The sequence below is a fragment of the Gavia stellata genome, chromosome 9 (assembly GCF_030936135.1).
Source record: "Gavia stellata isolate bGavSte3 chromosome 9, bGavSte3.hap2, whole genome shotgun sequence".
Taxonomy (NCBI): domain Eukaryota; kingdom Metazoa; phylum Chordata; class Aves; order Gaviiformes; family Gaviidae; genus Gavia; species Gavia stellata.
In genome coordinates this window covers 22977841-22993813 of record NC_082602.1, presented here as the reverse complement: position 1 = coordinate 22993813, position 15973 = coordinate 22977841, and the positions used below count along the sequence as shown (strand labels likewise).

General features: G+C 35.7%; 1 protein-coding gene across 2 annotated transcripts in view; it reads right to left on the bottom strand.

Moving 5' to 3' along the window:
• Positions 1 to 15973, bottom strand: part of MYOF (myoferlin) — a 72088-nt gene that overhangs the window by 20998 nt on the left and 35117 nt on the right. For both annotated transcript variants that reach the window (XM_059821376.1, XM_059821377.1), the window contains 13 exons: positions 15437 to 15553; positions 14894 to 15071; positions 13927 to 14051; positions 13300 to 13406; positions 10882 to 11074; positions 9690 to 9845; positions 8520 to 8651; positions 6973 to 7136; positions 4982 to 5096; positions 4757 to 4862; positions 2598 to 2740; positions 2133 to 2306; positions 896 to 1007 (listed from right to left, as the gene is read on the bottom strand). In XM_059821376.1, the coding sequence (XP_059677359.1) occupies positions 896 to 1007; positions 2133 to 2306; positions 2598 to 2740; positions 4757 to 4862; positions 4982 to 5096; positions 6973 to 7136; positions 8520 to 8651; positions 9690 to 9845; positions 10882 to 11074; positions 13300 to 13406; positions 13927 to 14051; positions 14894 to 15071; positions 15437 to 15553 (1822 nt within the window). The remainder of the gene's footprint in view (positions 1 to 895; positions 1008 to 2132; positions 2307 to 2597; positions 2741 to 4756; positions 4863 to 4981; positions 5097 to 6972; positions 7137 to 8519; positions 8652 to 9689; positions 9846 to 10881; positions 11075 to 13299; positions 13407 to 13926; positions 14052 to 14893; positions 15072 to 15436; positions 15554 to 15973) is intronic.

Below are 15973 nucleotides of genomic sequence, written 5' to 3'. Positions count from 1 at the left end.
AGCATGTGGCTAAGTTACTACAGCTTTTCTTCAAAAGATGTCAGCTCTAACCCTTTCAGCCCTTGGAAAAGTCTGAGCCACTCATAGCCTCAGTGAGCTGAAACCTCTGAACTCTGGCAGAAAAAGGTGCCATCTTCCTCCTATTGTAGTCATTATTTAAAAGAAACTACAATAATCCCCCTCAGCTTCTGAAAGATAAGATTTAAGATTTAGGCACCCATTCCCAGCAGGGAGATCAATTTCTGTAGAGTCCAAATAAAGACAAGTGTTCCAGTCAGAGATCCTCAAAAAGGATTTTGAGTCTTGGGAGTGAATGGGGTTGGCCTCTGGTGGCTAACACTGTTGGCTCCCATCTCAGTGTCGTTGCTTTTGTGAATCCCATTACGGTGATTCCAAAGCATTTAAAGCCAAGCTAGTTTGGCAAAGTTACAGTTTTGTTCACTTTGCCAACTCAACTACATGGTCTTATAGCTTCCTCTGGGTCAGGCGTTTGTCTGACTCTGCATTGGGCTGGTTAGGTGAGCTAAACCAGCAAAAAATTAACTGTACATACATCTTCTCTGCTGGCTTAGCTCCCTGCATTGTTATGGAGGGACCCTAATGCTAAATATGCATCATTTAAGACGGCCTAAAATTCAAGTGCTGCAATAGTTAGCTTTAAAATTCCTGTCCCATACAGGTTTTAAAAATGTCTGCATGACAGTGGACTGAAATATCGAAATAACTAACTGTAATTTTTCTTTTAGTAGCCTAAATAGGGCCCAATCAAGGATCAGATAGTAATTATAGCAGAAGATATATAAACCTAGATGTAAACCACAGAGAATTACAGTTCTGTTTGAGACCAGGGAGAAACAGACATGATTTATAAAAAAGGAATTGTTAAAGAACCTACTGTCAAAGTAGCAGGAAACAAGTGGTGTATTGGCACCAAACACCTTTGTAGCTGACTCCTTGCTTTTGTCTGAACTCTTGCCTTCTCCATCATCGACACTAGTGTCTGCTCCCTGAAGTTATAGATATGAAAAAAAAGTTACTGTGTATTTACAAATGCAGAAGGATAAAAGTGGACCACGTGTGGGAATATACAGGTTTCAGTCTCTCCTCCAGGACAAGGAGAAATTTACTTTCCTGAGTAAATGTTCTTTAAAAGATGTTTACTCATGTTCGAAAGTAATTTCTTGTTGCCATTGAAGCTATGCAGAAATCAGATCCAGTCATTTCATCTTGCTTTCCAGAACGTCTTATTTCTGGAGATGCAGTAGCTACCTATCAGCTCTTAATGAAGGAGAGGTTGCAGGTCTTCTGCATTGTGCTGTTGCAGAGAACTGCTCTAAGGCTTTATCTTAGCAATAGCCCAGGAAGTATAGTCAGAAGAGAAACTGAAACAGGAATTTTTAAACTCTGTGGAACCAAATCAAGTGGAGAAAGAAAATGCTATCAATGAATCATGGGTTCATATTTGGTGCAAAAAAGAGAAACAAACCAAGAAAAAAGCACAAACTTTTGTTCATGCTATACATTCAGACTCAGAATCATTATTTTAGAAAAACTAAGTAGCCTTCTCACATTATTTGCTCCAATTTGTATTTTGGTAAATAGAGCTTATCTATGAAGCTGTGTTAACCTGAAAAACTTGAGGAATAATTACATTCTGATGATCTGTTTGTGACACATGACATTCTGGCTTCTCCAACACTTTGCTATCCTTTCTTGTGTTTGGTTGTTTATACATGCAACTATTAATCAGGGGCAGCTATTTCAGTGCCTGTTGTTTCTTGTGCTGATGTTCATACATCTAAATTATGTGCAAGAAAAGCTTGAGCTATCTTTTCACTTTACTTACAGAAGGCTCATCTAGTAATTTGGCCTTTTGCTCTAAATCTCACGTAATGTAATAACAAAAATAATTTGAATAATAAAGTAATAAGCATGTTATGCAAGAGTCTCTACTCTGACTTTAATGGTCCCTTTTAGACTTTAAACAATTTAAATAATATAAACTGCATTAGTTCCTCAGTTATATATCAGTCTAACAATTCGGGGACTAAAATAGCTGATATACTTAATTGTTTATTTCCTGTAAATTAACAGATTGAACTTTTAAAGACTTTTGATACTCTGTCCCTTACCAAAGCACCTTCAAGTTTAAAGATAGCCGCTGCACCATGGGTCTCTGACGGAGCCATTTTTCGTCTCCATCGTCTTCGACGGAAAGTATCAGAACTGCGTTGTTTCCAGTGAAATTTCCAGCCAATCAAGGAAGCGTATTCCCATCCTTCTTGATCTTCATATGATGATATTCCCTGGAAGACATAAATCCTTGTTATCCACAGTATTGTATAAATGTAATGAAAAAAATCGGCACTTGCTCTGGCAGGCTTAATAATCCCCTCATAAACCAAAGCTGGAAACACCAATTTACAAAAAGACAAAGAAAAAGAATATAATGAAAACATACAAGGTTGTTCTAGACTTTTTTGTTTGGTATTAAATTTTTTCTTTATTCAGGAAAATCTCACGCGGATTTTTTTTAAAAAAAGAAACTCAGACAGTTACAATGTGCAAGTCTCTGACTGCATCTCTCTTCGGCTTACCCTTCCTGCTGTTACTGCTTGAGCTGGATCCCTCCTGCGTTTCCGCACCAGTCTTCGTCGTCTATGTGTATGGTACATTTTCTCTGCAGCAACCCATGACTTTGGTTTAGTGTCTGGAGGAATAGTAATTCCGTATTCCCATCCTAAAACAGAATTGATTAGTTGGTATATTTCTAGAAACACAAGCAAGATACAAAGAAGAAAAGCATGTGAAATAGAGTTATTGTACCTACAGAGGATGAAGCTTTAGTCACACAAGACTATTTGATATTGCAAACCCTGAATGCTAGGGGCAACTGATGACATTTTATGATGATGCTATATTATAATACGTATGACAATAAAAATCTCAACATTAAAACATATACAATACATTTTAAGTTATTTTTTTTGTATTCTTGTTTTTTCAAATGTTAGGTGTATTGATATCACATTTTCGTATTTCACCACAGGGAAAACTCATCCTTAATTTTAATTAAGAGTGGAATGGCCTGTGAACTCTTGCAACTCCAGCAGCTTGGCTTTTAAGGGAACATCAACTATTTGAACTCTGATCATAAAACTTTAAGAAGTGGTAAACCTGTTACTGTATTTTGGCTCTACATATTATAATTCAGTTGTAAGGTAGCTAGGACTCAGACTTTTATTTAGATTGATCTCTTATTACAAAGTTATTGCAGACTCCTACTAGAGGTTCCAGTTAAGACAGATATCAGATACTCTTTAAGATAAATAATTTTTTTTTTCTACTCAAATAGCTATTTATTTCACTTATATTGAAAAGCAGTAACTATTTGAGAGTTTTCAGCTGTTTTAGAACAAATTAAATTTCACGATAGTTTTGCAAAATTCTGGGCTTCCCAGAATCTTCTATGACCTTCCTTTTTGTTTTTATTAATTTTGTTTTTGAACCATCAAATCAATGTCCTGTAAATACTTTGCTATGAGAGAATGACTGCTTTTACCTATTGCTGGAGAATCCAAATTATGGTCTTATGACATTGTTTATATCACAACTTTCTAAGCCGGTAACAGTTTTAATTTAGTGTAAGTAACAAGCATATAAAAGACAAAGCAACTCCAGGAAAAATGGTGGCTCTATGTGCTTAGGATTTTCTGACCTGATCAGGTTAGTAGTACATCTAATCTGAAAAACTCTGTCTAAGCAGCACCAGATTCTTCACAGAAAGACTTTGAAGTCTTTTTCATTTCAGAATAGCCTAATAATCAGTTGCATACTGTTAAGATTTCATCCTGATCAGTCTTGCATGGCTCCCTTCCTGCACAAATTCAGTGCAGTTATTCTGCTCTCAACAATATAGGAATCCTTCACACACTTGTGTGGTGTGTGACCAACACAAACAGGTTCCTGACTTCCTTTGGTCCCCAGACCTCCTGATACACCTCTTAGCATTGCTTGGTGACTCAGCCCCTGGCTAAAGGCTCCCGGTTAAATTTGCAGGTAGATCCAAACCTGGCTTTGCCACATATTCTTGGTGCAATTACAGAGGCTTCACATCTCAACTTAAGCTTCTGACTTCTCTAAAAAAATCCCAATTACTGCTACTAATCCACATCTTACAGGCCCAATCCTGACCTGCATTAACACTGGACTTGGGAGAAATGTTTTGGAAACTTGTGTCAAACAAGGATGGGTTCTCTTTCCAAGCCCACTGTTTATACATACAGTTTTCCCAACTAAAACGTCTCATGTTAGTAGACTGTTGTTTGCATTAGCCTTCATTTTTTTTTAATTTGTCAAAGCTTTTGGCTCAAAATTGTCATCTGCTGCTGCAGTTAAGACCAATGTACAACTTCTTAGATTATGTGATTCTTTCTAGTAGGCACTTACAAATGCATTTATTACATATACTGTTCAAAATACTGGTCCCTTTTGATCCAAGAAAGGCTCAATGAGAACGGTGAGTTTGATGGAATAGTGATTAAAATGGAAATAGAAACAGATGCAGACAGTGAACATTTTCTTAATGTCATTTTAGCTGATTCCTTAAGCAACTGTTATCCAAATATTTCTTTGACATTTTTCCATAGGGTGACCACTATCGTGCTCAGAACATTGCTACAGTCTTGACATGCATCCTTCAGTATAGACTATGACAGATTGTCCTAGTAATCAGCAGATAAACAGTAAATCTTACCGTGCTCATCCACTGCTCGATTTAAATCGGATTTCCAAGCATCATCTTCCCACATCCATCCAAGAGGACACGTGAACTCACGTGGCGGTGGAGCTTTTTCTCCATTCTTTTATGTAGGGAAAACATAACAGTGCCATGCGTTAATAGATGAAATACACTGTGTAGCAAATCCTAGAACTCCTTCCCTTAAACCTTTACTTATCCAGTGAAAAATGTAAGTCTCACCACATCTGTGTAACTGTCTTCAGCTGCTTTCCATTCCCCTCCAGGATAGCGACTCTCATTTTCATATACTTCATCAGTAAACTCAGTATGACCAGCATCAGCTTCAGTCAACAAACTGTAAGTCCAAAGCAAATAGAATACTAAACCAAAATGTATTTTAGTTAGCTACAGAGAATATATAGAAACAATGTACAGAAGTGCACACATGGTGGCATTTGGGATTGTCCATCTTTGTTATTTATTATCTATTATTATTTATTATCTATTTATTTATTATCTATTATTATCTATCTATTTATTATCTATTATTATTTATTATCTATTTATTAACAGAGTACAGTGTAGCCCTCATCTATATGAGGGCTACTTATTTCCTTAGAATTTCTTCCTAAAACTGAAGCAACTCCAGTAGTAGTAAGCAATAGGAGGAACATGACTTAGAAGAATGAATGACTAGCAGGAGTGTTTTAACTGCTGTGTTATTCAGGATCTGCTTTCAACACTTCCTTTTGGAAAAAGAAAAAACATCATATGTTTAAGTGTAGGAAAATCCAGACTGCACGTGACAGTTATATGCACCTCTAATTTTTATATATCTAGCTATGCACTAAAATTTGGCAGCATACTTAGTTTTGTTCCCCTTTATGCTGTTGACAAGGCAAGTAATAGTTTGCTAGTATTTTTCTAACTTGCAAGTAAAAGAAATAAGACAACATTAAATCAGACAAAATAGCCTCGATTTCCACTTGCAATTAACTGTGACTCAGAAAGCACTACAGTGTGTTCTAAAATGCCATCTGCTGGTCAAATAAAGCCATGCAGATTATTTTCCAATAAAAGCAGATGCAAGGCATAACATGCTTAACAGTAGGGTTTTTTTCTATTATCTGAGAAAATATCTTCATGTCTGTTATTGCTTTTCTTCATGTCAGATTATTCACTGAAATAAAAGACATTCGTTGAATACGAAAATAAATCCATCCATTCATACCTATAAACCGATAGGATTTTAAAATGGATCAAATAGCAGCACATATTTTTCCTACGCAGTTTTCCTATAGTAATAGTCCTGTATTTTTTTACCATCAGACCATAAGAATTTAAAATGGGATGAACCTTTTCTTTTAAGAAAAAAGAAAATCATCTCTTTCTCATGCTGGCTTTTGTTTATGAAACAAGTAATTTACCCAGTCTGGTTTAAAGTGTGGCAACACAAATAGCTGAACTGGCACAACTCAGGAGTTGAAAACCTCTGACAAAGCAAGACTGAACCTGCTAGAACTGTTGATATCTCATTAATTTGGTCCACCAAGGGAGGAATTGTCATATTACAGCACCACAACCTTAGCCTTTGAAAACAACCCCCGCCTTGAGTCAGTTTGAGACATAACCTGTGACAGTTGTTGAACGAGGGGAATGGAACTTGTCAACATTTAGTGAAATAAACACAAAAAGCTGTCCACTGTATGCAAACGACCATGCAAATGCTGTAATGGTGGTGATACAACATGAACTGCAGATTTATACTGGATGTCAAGCTTAAGTTTCTATCTATGGAAGATCTAGCTATCTAAGGGTCTTGTCTGAAACCATCAAAGCACGATCTGAGAACCTCATGTAGACACAAGTGATCCTCACAGTAGCTTTCTAGGAAAGGAAAACTATTATTATCCCTTTTTTTAAAGGTGAGGCACTAAGACACAGAGAATATAAGCAATACACCCATCATCACATGGGGACTTCTAAACCATAAGCTGGTTCCTAAGAAATGGATGCATTCTTTCTGTTGTGTGTTTTATTTTACTTTTTAAGAAAGGTAATGTTAATTTTAGTGTTATTAACTAGCTTTGACTATTGGCTGGCTTTTGCTGTCCTAGAAAGTTCAGTTTAAAATCTCTTTCTCAGCCAAGAAAACAAGAGAGGAGCTTTTACTCTGCACTCTGAGATTAAACTCCTTTATTTCTGCCTGCATAAAATTAAAAAAATCTGACCTTCTTTCAGGATCAACCATCCATTCTCCTTCCCACTCCCAGCCCTTTGGGGGTAGAAAGTACTCTCTTTTCAGTTTGATTTTTCCTGTGACATCGGAAAACTTGTGGCGACCAACAAGTCCTGAAGTACCCCACTTTCCAAAAAGAAGAGCCTGATTTTCATACTGTTTGAGAAGAAAGAAAAAAAAAATCAGTACTTTAGGAATAATAAAAAGCTTTTAGGAGGGAAAAAAAATATTTATGTAACTGTAACAACTGAAACATTCTACTGTATGTTTCCTTTCTCTGAAATTAAATACTCCCTTCCCACATTACTCTGCAATGTCATCATTAATTTCTTTCATTTTCTTCTATGCTGCCTGGTAAACGATGATTCCACTGCTAAACTAAACTATCTTCTCAATTTAATGCCTCACTACAACTACAGTCAAACTTCCTCCAAATTAAAGCTTTGTTAAATAAAATTCCATTACATTATTCAAACAAGTTTCTTCTGTTCCCTAAACACATGATCCTCTCATTCTTTTCCATCTCAAATCTCCTCCTATTTATAACGTCTTCTTTTGTAACATGTAAAACTGAATTATAGTCTTAGCATGGAAGCTACTAGGGGCATGATTCTGATGTCAGCCCCGTTTATATAGTGTATTTTCCTTTATGCTAATGGAATTATTCGTAGTTTATGATGGTCTTGAGTTTTCTGCTCTTATTCCCGTAAAATTGTTGGATTGCTGTACGAAGAGCAAAAAATTAGATATTCAATAGCCTCTTAAACTCTATACTTAATTAATGGCTTTGAATATCCATTGACTATTTTAAGTGACTTACTACAGCACTACTGATTTTTTAAGCATAGGTGCAATGGTGACACAAGCCTCTGTAAAAATGTCTTGTTTCATTAGCTATTATACTGGTATTGGATTACATGCACCATCAGGTGATGGGGCATATAAAAGACACCTGCCGCTTACCATTATAATTCAAAATATATGTTATATGCTGTGGGACTATTTCAAGCATTTTTATTCCAAATTTGTTAACTCTTACCATTGAAATGCTATCATATTATAGACTTCTGTCAGCAAAATCTACTGGTTTTGACCTGTTTCTCCTGTAACAGTAAATTTTTCTACTGCTACAAAAGAACCATTATTAAGCAAAACCACTTGTATCCAAGTATCATTTGTAGAAGTGAAAAAGCAATGAAAATAAAAGGGTTATTCACATGCCAAAACATAATGGTCTAGATCCCAATCTTAATTACACTGATAAAAATCTAAAATAAATGTCTTTGAAATCACTGGAGTTAACCAGATTTTCACCTGATTAATCAGTTCAGAATCTGGTCTGCTGAAGTTCATCTGGTAGGCACAATGGACTTGATCATTAATTGCCTTGAATGGGGTCTACTTGTTTCAGTATAATAAATACTACTCTCCCTTTCTGCCATGCATGCAAAAAAAAAAGAAATTCAAAAGAGCTCCAATTTCATTGAATTCCTAACACTTACATCCAAGTTTACAGTAAGAAAGCAATGATCGACATACCATTTCTGCAAAAACACTGAACGTTCCCTCTGCAAAGCTATTAAACTTCTTTTCAACTGCACTGAGCCCAAGCCAAATGTTAACTCGCAACTCCACAGGCATTTTGACATCTTTCGTCTTGTCCTGTGGGTACTGGCACAGGAACAAAAAAAGTTGTTCTTTGTTATGTTATGCAGATATCGTAGCTTTCAGTAAAATATATACAATAACATAGAGATATGAGTAATAATATATGATTTATTTATCTCTTCCTGTACTGCATTTCCTCAAAAGCCAGTAATAAATAGTTCAGGAAGGAAACATTCTTTAAATTGTACCTGCCTAGGGCATGTAAAAACCAAACACAGTAACAGTAGTATCATCCCTGTTCCTGTATATTCTCTCCCAAGTTTCATCCAGCAATGTGTTTTTAATTATGGCAATAACTTAAAACTTCAATGTTGATGTTAGTGTTTCTCATCAGGAGACTCTGGAAATGCAGAGGTTAGTCAGAATGGTTCATTAAATGTAGAAGCAATGCATCATAACATGCATGATAAGGGACTTGCATAAAAACATGAAGATACAGGCTTGTCTGCATTGAAGCATTAATCAATATAACTACTAGTACATGGACAAACTCTGTAAATGCTATTGTTCTACAGTCAGATTGCCTTTTGTCTGGTTAGGTTTATTCCAATTAAAGACAGTATAAACTTAAATGGAGAAAGGGCATTCCTATTCAAGAGTAAGACTCAATGCAGAGAGACATACTAGGGAACTTCTGAGCATAGACACGCTCTATATTACTTGTAGAAAATCACCCAAAACTTTGAATAGGTTTTTGGAAATTCTCTGACTTACATTAATTATTCCCTCTCAAAGTCTCCATTCACGTCCAACCCCAAGACACCAACCCCAGTAACACTTTAAAAGTGCTATCACAATTTTGAGCTCTTTCAGAAAAGCCTCAGAGTTCAGGGCTGATGCTGGTTCTAATTGGCTTATGATGAACTTTACATGACAATATCTGTGATATTTTGAAGAAGCTATATGCAGTTGGCTTTTAATCTGCCCTGAGTTTTGACACCTCGTTGTTCATTGTTTGCATGTTTCATGCTCATGTCAGAAGGCATTACAGTTTAAGGAGTCAAAGGTAATTATCTTTTAAGGGGAGAAAAAAAAAAGTACCTTTAAGAAGATTGTTTGGGTCTTTCCACAATATTTACCAGATGATTCAGGGCTCGTTGTGGAATACAGCACTTGGTGTGCAGGAACACGAGCGTAAGCCAGTCTTTTCTCCCCTCGGATCATCCATATGATTACATCAGGCATACTGTTTTGTGGCTGTAGATTATTTGTGGGGAAAAGAAAGTTAAGAATGGTCATTAATAGAATGTTAAACTAATCTAATGCTTAGACAACAGAAACATAAATTAGAATCTATGTCAAAGGATTTATCGCTTAGAATCAATAATTAACATGGATTTATGATAAATAGAGGAAATTGGTGTACTTTGCAAGTTCTGAAACAATCATTAAAAATACCATTGAGATTGTTGGAAAGGAAAGAAGTTTTATTAAAAAACCCCCAGTTCCTATATCTTTTGCAAATTTTTCTAGAGACGTTTTGTATCTCAGTTCCTTTATGGTGACTATAGTGACTGATCCCAAATGCTAATGCTTTGGATTGACCTGCTACATATTTAAGTGCTTGTAATGCTTCCACGTTAAGGGTAGATCATCATAAGACTTTTAGCAGAAGACAGAAACAGCCTACTATCTTTTTGCAGCTTTGTGCGTGCCTTTGTATGCTAGCCACAAGTCTGCCAAATTAACTGCTCTTTTTTTTTAAATCAGTAACTTTTCAAAGCAGACGTGACAAAGAAAAAAATAAAACATTTCTATGATGTTGTGAAAACCAATTATGAGATAACTGAGATGAAAACTTAAGATGTTGATGAAAATTTAAAAAACACAGAAACAAACAGATCTAACTCTGTTAGAAGTTGATTACTATGGCTAACAAGCTGCGGAAGTACAACATATATCCTGCAGTCCCTAAACCAGCAATGTTACTTGCAATTCTGGAAGAAAGAAAAGGACAAAATACTGTCACTTTAAGCAGAATAGAGTCTATTCTACAAATCACAGAGTGATTATTTCCAAACACACTTTCTCAGTAAAGACAGCTAACACACTAGAGTATCATATTTAAGTAAATCTTAATTACAGAGGGGAACATGTTTACTTTCACAGCATCTAAAATTACTGTTCTAAGGAGAGTGGCTATTGCTTGATCAGCAGTGAACATCATTACACCAGTTTGTGTTAGACAGCTATTTCTAAACTAACTGAATCACCAGGATTGTGTAGTACTAACCTCTTCACTCAGTTGCAGTAATTTATCCAACCAATCCTCAATTTCTGTCAGAGTGGCTTTCACATCAGTAGCTTCATTTCTCATCCTTGCTGCTGCTTCTTCAATCTGTTTGAGAGACTTGAGGCGCAGTTTTTCTATCTGAGTGTCAAGGACTGTAATATTAGATTTGCCTTCTATGAGGGGAAATGGTTTACTGAAAAGAGAATATTTATTATGGTTAATAATCTAAGTGGATTTTATTTAGCCATACACTAAATGCGGACATGCATACAGTGGCAGCAGATTGAATGCTATTAGTTCCTGTGATTGAAAACCACTGGAATAGTGCTATAGCATCTATTTCTGCAGAGACTTCCACCTGACAAAATGTTTACAGCAAGCAAGGGAAATGCCGTGCTTACATAACCAGCACCAGCATAGAACAGCTTAAGGAGTATGCTTTAATGTAATTGCAAACCAAGCAAAATCCATTTCCCTATATATTCAAATTAGAAAATTATTGTCTCAGAATGTACATCTCAAAGATGAAATCAGTGCCTTCAGACCAAGATTAGGTTCCTTTCCTGCACCGCAAACTGTAAATTCTCAGAAACTCGATATACAAATATGGCTTGTGTCTATGACTATCTAACCCTCTGGCATGAAAACTTTGAAGAACTCTAAAAGAAATCCATGACAGAACTTCTGAGTCACCAGAGGGCAGAGTAACTATTCAATGGAACCAAGAAATCCTATAGCATCACAGTAGAGCCCAGGAAAAATGAGCTTTGTTGAGCTGGTGGAGGTATGAGAAAAAGGCAGCTTTTCAAAGACCAGTGACTAGATCCCTTTAACAGAGTTCATTAAGAAGTCTTTAATACGATACTTAAAAAAAAAATAAATTCCAAAGACACTGCAAAGTTTGAAAAGACTGCCTCTTTTCTGACCTGTTTTTAATGACAAGCCATGCACTTCAAAGGGCTTTGATGCTGCAAAACCTTGATACCCACTATTGTGCATTCCACTATAGTTAGTTCTACTAATCTGAATGCAAGTGCTGCCTGCCCTGGGTGCAAGTACTTAACACGAGTCTAATGTACCAGATTAGAACTTCCAGAAAGTCACCTCATTTTAGGTTTAAATAGTGCACTGAAAACTCTCTCGAACTCCTAATTCATTTAAACTTTAGCGTGGCAAGGAAAATTGTTCTATGAATTCAACACATGGAATTAAGTCTTTGACACAGGTTTCATGAGTTTGCTGAAAACAACCAGAAAGAGCATTGTATCCTATGAACAACAGGAAGCCCATTTGGTTGATATATTGAGTTGCTATTGCTCCATAATTGTCAAGCGATATTTTATAAAATAATGGACTGAATTAGTAACAGTGCAGATGTGTGTCAGGAGGATGGGTTGACATAACTGATACAAAACCTGAAGTTCCTACACTTACTAGATGGCTCCGTGTGTCAATAGCTTGCCCTTCACATTTTGCTTGTCTAAAGTATGTCAGTTCTTTCTCTCTGCTTTCTTCCTGATCACAGCAGGTATTCTATGAAGTTACTAGTTTATATTTTGACATAAGCTTTCTATCATATAATTCTTTGCTACTATATACTGATCTCCACTGTTTGCTTTTTCCTCTGTTCACTTTCATATTGGCTCTACAGCATGATGAATTTGTTCTCTCATTTCATGTTCTCTGTTATTTCCTCTAATGGATAACAATTGTTCTCTCATTTTCCCTTTCCTTTGCCTGTGCTGTTTCATCACCCACTTGTTTAATGTTTTTCAAGCATCTCTCCCCACCTCAATGTCTCCTTCTATTAATGTCTCCTTCTCATACAATTCCTTCCTCTCTATTTAGAATTCATTCTCCTTCAGAACCCTAAGTGCTGACTCCTATTGCCTTCTGTGAACACTCCTATACATACAGACGTGTTGACTAAAGGCTTATTCAACAATAACACCTTTATGGCGCTTAAGCGCTAAATAGCTTTTAAATTTTTTATTCTGGGCTTACCAGTAAATCACTGAATTTCTTCCCTCTTCAGTTTCAGAAATAACACTGAAACATGGGTAAACAAAAGGTACATGAGGAATTCTAAAGAAGGCAAAATGGTAGAAAGGCAGCAGAGATCCACAATTTCACATTTTCAGAACAGTCCTGCCTTAGATTTTTTCAAGAGATGCTGTTTTATTACTGTCAGTGACTAAGATAAAGGAGAATTACAAAACTAGATGGATGACTTCATTGGCAATATCCATGCTGTTTTACTACTTTCAGAGACTTTTGGAATTCCAGTTCTCAGGTCAGTTCATAGGGGTAATCAGTTTTATAGTCCTTAGAATTTGTTTTCTGACTTAGTAAAGGCAACAGCGAAGATTCTGAGCAGGCCTAGAATGATAACCTAAGAGATAAAAAAGGTGCTTTTACCTTATATCTTCTGTAAGTTCATCAATCAGCTTCAACCACATCTCAGCTAATAGGTTTTCAGAAATTTTAGCCTGCATTCCTGATTTTAAGGTGGCTAAGTTGGATTGCTGAGGAATTTAAAAGAAAAGGATTTGCACTTACAAACGTCCATTGTGGTTTATGGTCAATATGAATTTCAATACTTTAATCTTATTTATCTGTATGTATAAAGCCCAAATCAAGAAAGACTCAGATGTTCAAACTTGATTCATATTTAACAGGACTATTCCTATGTTCTTTCTCACTGTATTTAACAATACATGATATTGCACCTAACTTCCAAAGCAATTAACAGTTCTACAGACTTAACATGCACCTAACCAATAGCAAAGACTCTTCCTTCTTGTGGGAATTCCCTGCAGATTCAAGCAGGAGTGTGTTGGGCCTTGCCCGAATACAGACCTATGATTAGCAGTGCCATTTGTTACACTGAACTATATTTAATTTTGAATAGGAACAAAGGAGGGAAAAGTGTCAGAAAACTGTTCCAGAATTTGCTCAAAATGTCACTTTTTGATTACACCTCTAAATGAAAAAAAGTAAAAATTAAAAGCGTATCAGCAAAGAGAAGGATCTTAAGTGTCTTACCAGTCTTTCAGCCATGTTTAGCATTACATTCACAGGGTCTAATCTATGACTTATGTCCTCCCAAAAGGAAGTCAGCGTTACAACTGGCTTTGTGTTTGCCCATGGTAAGTAGTAATAATAATTACCTGGTGTGAAACATTTTTATATTAGAGTTAGAATTCGTGGTAGGAATAAATACGGTACACTGCACAAGTTGCTATATTTATTCTTTTTATATACTACAATTCATTAAGAACATAGAAGCTAGTCCAAACTTATCAAAGGATTTGTATTTTTCAGCCACTGTAGTGTCTGTTGGATGGTAAACTTTTACTTCAAATTGTTTCGAAATCCAATGGATTTTTTTCAATAAATTATGTTAACATGTTCATTATTCTTTCCCATAACTTACCAATGTAGATAACACGCTAGTATAAGTGTACCTCTGAAATAAAATATTCAAGTAAGTATTTTCCAGAGTAAGCCTGATTAATTCATTTAATACACAGAAAAAAAGAACTCCTACTGTTTGCAATTAATAAAAAAAAGTTACAGCCAAAATATACTTTCCTGTGATCTAGCTAGGCTGTTTTCTTCTAGGCTGCCAAACACCTGGTTTAAAAACAAGTTTTTATTTTATTCTAAATCAGAATGTTCAAAGGGTATTCTCCTTATTTAATCCCTAGTTTTTAGATACCTGTAAAATAATGTGGTTTTTTTCTTGCCAATTTTCCTGTGCACATCTAGTACACAGTCAAAAGATTTCACTGAATTCTGTGAAAATTTCTTTAATAACCTCAGGAGGCTTTGCAGCATGTATTCCATAAATGTAGCTTCATCTCAAAAGCTGTCAAGAGCCACACATTGTTTTCTGTCATGTTTTCAGTAAGTTTTTAGTGCAGTTAGGGCTGTCATTCCAAAGCTATAAAATAGCACCTCGAAAAGAGAATTTGACATGGTTTTATCCCCATACCAGCAGCATCCTTACCATCAAAAACAGCACGACTGTACTGAGTTGTTGATGCCAAAGGTTTACAGGTGGTATCAAACTTGTTGCCGTAGTTACCAATGCTAACTTCAAACTGGATAGGCTCGCCGGTGTCTTGCAGCATGGTAGCAGAATGAAACACAGCAGCCAAGCAGAACTTCCGTCTGCGCTGGTATTTCTACAAGAACCACCTTTTTAGTTGTATTTCAATATTTGTAAAATAGGAACCACAATTATAGAAAACAATAGCAATTTCTTAATGGAAATAATAATTTTAATGTTTTTGCTAGTTTCTGAGGAGCAACCAAAAAGATATAATGTGTGTATAATAAATTACTGCACTTGAGATTATAAAAATGTTTCAAATTAACATTTCATGCTACAAGGGTATGACATTTTTGTAGCCACACCATCAATAACCACCTCTCTTAATTCTGAGGTTCAACTCACTTCTTTCAATTTTAGTAAGTGAGATCATTCTCCAAAAATAACCAGCCAAGGCACATCTCCATTACCAACACTGACAATAAAACAAGGATTTACCTCAACAACCAGTAAGTCATCATTAGGAATCACCTCCAACTTTTTATTAACAGGTTTGCTTTCAAGTATTGTAGATAGTTCAACCAGAATTCTCCCTCTATAAGCAACTCCTTCTCCCTGTAACATAATCACACATTGAATCCAATTTTATATATTTCTCCTAAAGTAGCATACTCTTTCTTTAGCTGTACATGATTCTGGCTTCACTGAAGTGTTTTCAAACTTCTGCAGAGGCATGGATGTACATATCTGAACAAATGAAACAGAGCAGTTGGCTTTAATTAATGCTAGAATTGAAAAATATGTATTTATGAAAATGAGGAAATAAGTACAAATGCATGCAGAGATGCAGATAGTGAAAATCATCAAAAACACTGCTGCTCCTTCAAAAACACCTTTAAAATGAAAACAGGTAAGAATGGAAAATACTATCATACTTCCTTATTAATATAAAATATTATTCAAAAAGAAACACCAAAGGGAGTGTAATGTCAAACAAAAAACCACCATTAAAATGAAAACATTAATTGATTAAAA